Here is a 7,683-nt window from a genome sequence, read left to right as displayed (position 1 = left end):
TAATTAACTTCTCCATCTGGCTCCTAAGTTTCACCAAAAATTAGATCTCATTTGTAGAGAATAATGGAAGTTGAGAAAGTTCTTCACATGAATGGAGGGGAAAATCAAGACAGCTATTCCAACAACTCCTTAGTTCAAGTTTGTCTCTTTTCTCTTTTTAGTAAATATTTCTCAGCTATGATATTTCACTATGTATTTTCCATATTTGCCAAGTAAAATGAGTTATGAAAGTATATAAATCTGGTTCAAAAGGAGCTTTGAAGTTTCAAGAAGAAATATAGAGATAAGTATCCAGTTACCTTGAACTATGACCAAAGTAGCTACGGCACACTCCAACTTTACAAGAGTCCTATTACCCTGGATCCAATTTTAGCGTATTTTTGTCACCCATTTATGCTGACATGACACCTTTATTACATAAAATAAGGCTCACATCAAAGGTGTTACGTCAGCTAAGAAGATTGACAAATTGTGCCACGTCAGCTAAAAAAGATGACAAAAATGCACTAAAATTTAGTTCGGGGGTAACAGGGCCCCATGAAGTTGGAGTGTGTCGTAGCAAATTTGATCATAGTTCGGGTACTAGATGTTTTACTCTCTCCATATATAGCAAGAAAATTGTCACAAGACATAGTATATACACTTTTTTTTTTTTTTTTTTCACATAATAGACATAGATTCGAGTTAATAGTAATGATTCAGTTAAACCTCAGAACGCGTATGCGCTACATATACCGCCTTTGCTGATATTTTTTTTTTTTTTTTTTTGGGTTGGATTGTGTTATTCAGAAGCTGGTTATACTCAAGGTGAGAGGCATTCTTGAAGACAGCATGAAAAACTTGTGTCATTCAGGGTTGCCACAATGCGTAACACTGGCTGAATTGGGATGTTCTTCAGGGCCAAATGCACTATTACCAATAGCTGAAATGGTAGAAATAATTGTGGACAAATTAAGCCATGATGAATTATTGAATAATAATAATAAGAAGCCTATTAACGTTCAAGTCTTCTTGAATGATCTTGTTGGCAATGACTTCAACAATGTTTTCAAACTTTTGCCTAGTTTTTATGAACAACTTGAGAGAAAGAAGGGACAAGTTTCATGTTTTGTTGGAGCTGTGCCTGGTTCATTTCATGGAAGACTTTTTCCTCAACATTGTGTCCATTTGGTGCATTCTTCTTATAGTCTACATTGGCTATCTCAGGTTGGTTTTAATTTCCTCTTTTTGTAATAATTTGTTAAGGAATCGTTTGGCAGGAGGGATAAGGATAAATAATCTCGGGATTAATTTAGAAGAGGAGCTTATCGCATGTTTTGTTGGGACGAAATGCATGGGATAGCTCATTCCGGGATTAGTTATCGGGGATTGTAGTGTTTTTCTTACCCCTTCTTGAGGGTGGGATAACTTGTTTTCCAACCAAACGACCCCTTAAGAGTTGTTTGGTAGGAGGGATAAGAGATAACTGATCTCGGGATAAATTTTAGAATGAGCTTATTCCATGTTTGGTTCGAATAAAATGCATGGGGCAACTCATCCAGGGATCAATTATCGCAAAATTATAGTGTTATTATATTTTATCCCTTCTTGAGGACGTGATAACTAATCCCGAAATAGTTAATTCTCAGATAATTATTTCTCAACCAAACGGGCAACGGCCCCAACATTGTAAAGATTTTTACATTACATTGGCGTGGGATAATTGTTTACTTTTCTTAGTACGTATACATAAATTATAATATACTAATTATATATGGTTATATATGTCTTATTTTACTACCTTCTCATGGTAATATGTTAATTATTACCTAACATTATTTTTTAGATGACCTGACAATGTAAAACTATTGTATTATACGTACTGTCAGAATATGAAAGTTTTAACTCATTTTCTAACTATTGTTTTAAGGTACCAAAGGGGTTGGTGACTGAATCTGGTTTGCCATTGAATAAAGGCAACATTTATATAGCAAAAACAAGTCCTCCAAGTGTCCATGAAGCTTATTTGGATCAATTTCAAAAGGATTTTACTAATTTTCTTAGCATGAGATGTGAAGAGATGGTAGATTTTGGGAGTTTAGTTCTTACTTTCATATGTAAAAATGATGAAGATGATGGATGTGATTTTTGGGAGTTGCTTGGGATCACCATGAATGACATGGTCATTGAGGTAATATATACATCTCTTTTGTCATTCTTTGTTAACTCTATTTAGATAATAGGACAGTTCAGTGCACAAAGCATCTCGCGTTCATGCAAGGTCTAGCGGATGAAAAATCCGTTGAATACATTTTGGACAAGCTAATTTTTGAAGGATTTTCATTGGAAATTCGGGTTTTCTAGTATATATATATATATATATATATATATATATATATATATCCTGGTTCCTTTCAATCTATATTATCTGTCATTTATAATTTTGAGTTTTGACCCACTACTCAAAAAGAAATTGTAGGCTTATTCATCATAGTATTAAAGAAACGAGGCATGAAAGACATGATCTCATTACATAAATAGAAGAACATTTTTAAAGAATAAAAATTAGCAAAATGATATCTTTTAAGAATTTTTATTTAAATAAATCATAAGTCAAATCTATTATAAAATGACTGATTATGACATTTATTTATTTTTATATATTGACTCAGGGGATGATTGAAGAAACAAAATTAGACAATTTCAACCTCCCACTATATGCACCTTCAATAAAAGAAATAAAGCAAATCATAAAGAATGAAGGCTCTTTCAAAATATTGCAACTTGAGACTTTTAAACTCAAGTGGGATTCAAACATGGCTAATCATGGTGAGAAAGAAGAAAAAATATTATTCGACGAGAAGAGTAGGGCTGTATACGTAGCTGGAAATATGAGAGCGGTTCAAGAATCTATATTAGTTGACCATTTTGGCGAAGAAATCATGGATGATTTGTTTGAAAGATTTGGAGCGAAGGCGATAGAGTACATGGAGAACTGCGGGAAAGGCATTATTAATAACGTCGTTCTTTCACTCAGTAAAATGAACTAAGCGATGGAAAACATGTCATTAAGGATCGTCTTACCTCTTTAATAAACTTATTCAGAGAATATAATATGATCGAATCCTGTTTTTGAGAATATTGTTTACATACTCACTTTTTATTTCTAGTAAATCAATTGTCTAAATTGATGTTTTATTTATTTGAGACTATACAATAATTTTAAAAGGTTGTGAGAATTGATTTTGGTTTTTAAGGTTCCTCTGTTGCCTAATTATGTATCTTTTCAAGCATTGGTTTACTTTATTACTAAGCTAATTGTCAATAGTGTTTGATGTTTAATTTGATTTGAAAATCTTGATATGTCAATTTATCTTGTATTGCAAATGTCTATATTGCATTATTTTTTCAATCACATTATATCAGGGTTAATTGATATGAACCTTGATTTATCTATCATGTGCTTATTACTATCACCCATAAGTATAAATACAAATAGTTTTATCACGCCAAAGTTTACATGAAGGTAAAGAACTTGTCTAGAATGGTGAGGGAGGGAGAGTTAGCAGAATTTTAATTTATGAGTGTTGGATTTTAGAATGACGATTTCAAAATGGAAAAATTGAATATTAGATTTATTAAAATGTACCGAATTTAGTCGAAATCGTATCCAAACTTCTATTTTCATCCTTGATCTTGTTGTTTTATAATTCTAAGCCTTTCTATAGAAACGATAAAAGGTTGATTTAATTCAAAGAAGTAATAAATTTTTCGAAGATAACTTAGCAAATATTCCTTTTAGACCATTATTTAAACCTTGTCCCATTTTAAAATACTGCGCATATAGGCTGTACAAAATTATTTTTCTTGATAACGTCAAATTTCATCTAATATTTACACATATATTATTCAATCTTATAAACAAATCGCTAGAGTCTTGTTTAACAACTTATAATAACTTATCAAACTTTAGACTGTTATTGAAAAAATATTCGTAAGTTTTTTTAATTTATTGGAATAAGTTTTTAGTTCATTGTCTAAAAAACCATAAACTATAATATACATTACGAAAATAGGTCATCTATTAACTAACAGTCTATAAAAAGGGCAAACAACATAAATCCTGACATTTTAGAGCTTAATTACAGAAATTTTGATATTTTTTATAATTATTGAAAATTTCTATTTTGGTTGTGTCGAGATACATAATTAGCTCCTGATATATCCAATGAAGATATATAATTAGCTCCCAATATTTTTTTTTGATTTTGGATCAGTCGAGATACATAATACATCCAACAAAAATATATTTTATCTTTCGTAAGAATATATAATTAGCTCCTGATACATCCAACTAAGATACATAATTATGGTAAGTTGGATGTACTATGTATTTCGATATAACTAAGATACATAATTAGTTGAATTTTTTATAATTACTTTGTAAGGTTGGAGATTTGTATAAATATGGTAAGTTAAGTTGACAAACCCAAAATCGAAAAAATATCGAAAGCTAATTATGTATCTATTATAGAGGAAGAAATGTATATTCGTTGAATGTACTATGTATCTCAACAACCTCGAAATTGAAAAAAAAAAGTATTTTTACAAAGGAAAATATGTATCTTCGTTGGATGTATCTGAAGCTGATTGTGTATCTCGAAAAGATTCAAATTTAAATTTTTCAGTAATTATGCAAAATATCAGAATTTCCGGTAATATAGTATTATACTACATTTTTCCCTAAAAAAAAGAGATATTAATTAGCAAAATATCAGAAATTAGTGGGCCAACAAAGTCAGAAGCCCAACCCCAAAAAATAGAAATCCACAGCCCATTTACATCCCCTCCTCATATAAAATACGATTCGCACCACTGCGAAACCCTAACAGCAGCAGTATCCGGTTCATCTCATCTCAGCTCAGCTCAGCTCAGTATCCGGTTCAGGAAAATGGTGTCCGGTTCAGGGATCTCAGCTAAGCGTATAGTGGTGGACGCTCGTCACCACATGCTAGGAAGACTCTCATCAATTTTAGCGAAGGAATTACTCAATGGACAACGTGTAGTTGTTGTTAGATGTGAAGAAATTTGCTTATCAGGTGGACTTGTTAGGCAGAAAATGAAGTATTTGAGGTTTCTGAGGAAGAGAATGAATACTAAACCTTCTCATGGTCCTATTCACTTTCGTGCTCCTTCTAAAATCCTGTGGCGTACTATTCGTGGGTAAGTAGATAGATCGATCTAATTATTGTTACATATTGTTTCATAATGTATCGTGTTATATTATATTGTCTTGTGTTTTATTGTATTCGTTTCATTTTGGTGTAAAATAATTTATAGATATTAAGGGTAAAAAGGGGATTTAATAGTTTCACTAGACGTTGTTACATCATTGTTTCATAGTGTATTGTGTTGTATTATATTGTGTTGTATTCTACTCTCTCTGTCCCAATTTATGTGACACTGGTTGACTCGATACGCTATTTAAAAAAAAAATGAAGTCTTTTGATAATCTATGTTGCTCGGACTCTCTGAAAGATTACTTTTCAAACTCAGTGCTCTAAAGTGTACCCCATTTTAGTGTTTTAAAAGAATGCACCTTTCCATTTTTGGTATAAAAGTCAACTTTATTTTCTTAAACTTTGTGCCAATTCAAAACTTGCAAACATATAGTAGTACTTTCGGAGGATCTGATACGTATCTATTGTGATTTTTAATGAATCCGAGCAACTTAGATGATAATTTGGTATATATATTATGTTGTCGATTGTAGTGGGAGATTCATTTCAAGGTAAAATTAGGTGATATATATTTATTTTGAGCTGATGTTGGATCTGCTTAAGCTGCATAAAGTACACTCATTTGGGGGTGTGTCCCTTTCCCTTTTCGGGACCATGCGTGAACGCTTGCACAAAGCTGCCTTATGTTAGTATTTTGATTACTCGTTGTTTATGTTGTTGGAGTAAAAATTTTGGGGTAGTGGTTCAATGAAGTTAGGTTGAGCACCACGAGGTCTCAGGTTCAATTCCCAATAGAGACAAACACTAGGTGATTTCTTCCCATTTGTTCTAACCTTGATGGACAAAGTTACCTGGTACTTGCTGGTGGGAGGTGGTAGGTATCCGGGGAATTAGTTGAGGTGCGCAAGCTGGCCTGGATACCACAGTTATCAAAAAAGTCTATTTGGGTAATGTTGGGTATACTGTTGGTATTAAATGTCTGCCTCAATGTCCATTGATTTTGATTTGTGTGTTACTGAATTAACTAACTTGTCATGAGTGATATTTGTGCCAGTATATGACCTTCCGTTTATCATTACGTCAGCATGTCTGTCGAATTAATGCCATGTTGTTTAATTTTATGTTTATGGATATGGCATTTCTCGCAAGTTTTATTTAGTTTAGTTGGAGACTTGTATGTTTTGAAGTAACATTTGTGTTGCAAGATTATTTGCTTTGTATTGGAATGTCATTGACTTGAAAAGAGCGTGGAGATAGATGATCTTGATTAATTTGGGATTGAGACAGTTGATGAGTTTTATAGATAATAACTTGCTTTTCATAGTCTAAATATTTGTTTTTCCTTTCATTTGATGAATTTTCAGTAGTGATTACCGAGTCGTGAACAATACATTTATCATTAGGCAAGTATTACTTGCTTCTTCTACTTGTACATTTGTGAATGATAATGTTTGTTTATTTTATGTTAGGATGATTCCCCACAAAACCAAACGTGGAGCTGCTGCACTTGCCCGTTTGAAGGTTTTTGAGGGTGTTCCTCCCCCATATGACAAGGTCAAGAGGATGGTCATTCCCGATGCACTAAAGTGAGTTGTGCTGCAGCAGTGATAGCTTATTTTGTTCTAGAGTTTTTGTTTCTTTTAGTACTGAACCTTTTACCCTTCTTTGGCTCTAGGGTATTGAGGCTTCAGGCTGGACACAAATACTGTCTCTTGGGCAAGCTTTCATCAGAGGTCGGATGGAACCATTATGATACTATCAAGGCAAGTTTCTTGCATCTCATCTTTTTCGTCTAGCCGACATCGATTCTCTCTAGTTTGTTATTGTGTTTCTTCACATCTAGTATCAGCCTAGTAACATAGAACAGTTAGCTGCTACTTGTTGCATAATGTTCTCACTTCTCACAACATTTGTATGTTATTTAAATACTAATATAAATTGTAATTCTCTGTTAGTGCTCTTCCTCATTTTTGCTTAGCGCTTGTTCATCTAGCTTCAAGCCCGGGTTGCTCTTTCTGCTATTTCTTTATAGTATGAGCTTTTTCTTACTTGTAATTTGCATCACGGTAACTATGTAACTATTGCGTTGTTTATGATTACCGCAGGAACTTGAGAACAAGAGAAAGGAGAGAGCTCAAGTTACATACGAGAGGAGAAAGCAGTTGGCAAAACTTAGGGTGAAGGCAGAGAAAGCTGCTGAGGAGAAGCTTGGTCCTCAACTCGCCATTATTGCTCCGATCAAGTACTGAAGTCGAAGTATAGTTTGTTTCAAGTAAAATTTTGATGGAGGTTGATGTTTTGGCATTAGTGTTTGTTCCTTGTTAGAGTACTCGGTTTGCAGTTTTAGCAATATTTTCATCATTTGAGTATACTCTTCTCTGGTTTCCGTGTATTTCTTTGCGACAACATGTGGAAAGATTTTTGCCAAATGAATCTTAACATGAAGCGACGTATAATTAAAGAA

The 7,683-nt window shown here is 33.1% G+C and overlaps 2 protein-coding genes across 2 annotated transcripts; both read left to right on the top strand.

The window, feature by feature from the left end:
• LOC107854702 (probable caffeine synthase MTL3) lies at window positions 1–3,201 on the top strand. Its single transcript, XM_016699719.2, has 4 exons — window positions 1–138; window positions 790–1,206; window positions 1,910–2,170; window positions 2,652–3,201. Exons 1-4 carry the CDS (start codon window positions 64–66, stop codon window positions 3,027–3,029), a joined length of 1,131 nt encoding a protein of 376 aa, XP_016555205.2. The 5' UTR covers window positions 1–63; the 3' UTR covers window positions 3,030–3,201.
• Window positions 3,202–4,771: 1,570 nt separating this feature from the next.
• Window positions 4,772–7,683, top strand: LOC107854701 (60S ribosomal protein L13a-1). The gene is made up of 4 exons (XM_047408933.1): window positions 4,772–5,202; window positions 6,689–6,805; window positions 6,895–6,982; window positions 7,325–7,683. The coding sequence occupies exons 1-4, from the start codon at window positions 4,931–4,933 to the stop codon at window positions 7,466–7,468; spliced, it is 621 nt and encodes a 206-aa protein (XP_047264889.1). The 5' UTR covers window positions 4,772–4,930; the 3' UTR covers window positions 7,469–7,683.

Source organism: Capsicum annuum, chromosome 3 (genome assembly GCF_002878395.1).
Source record: "Capsicum annuum cultivar UCD-10X-F1 chromosome 3, UCD10Xv1.1, whole genome shotgun sequence".
NCBI classification, from domain to species: Eukaryota; Viridiplantae; Streptophyta; class Magnoliopsida; order Solanales; family Solanaceae; genus Capsicum; species Capsicum annuum.
This window is presented reverse-complemented; position numbering and strand designations above follow the sequence as displayed.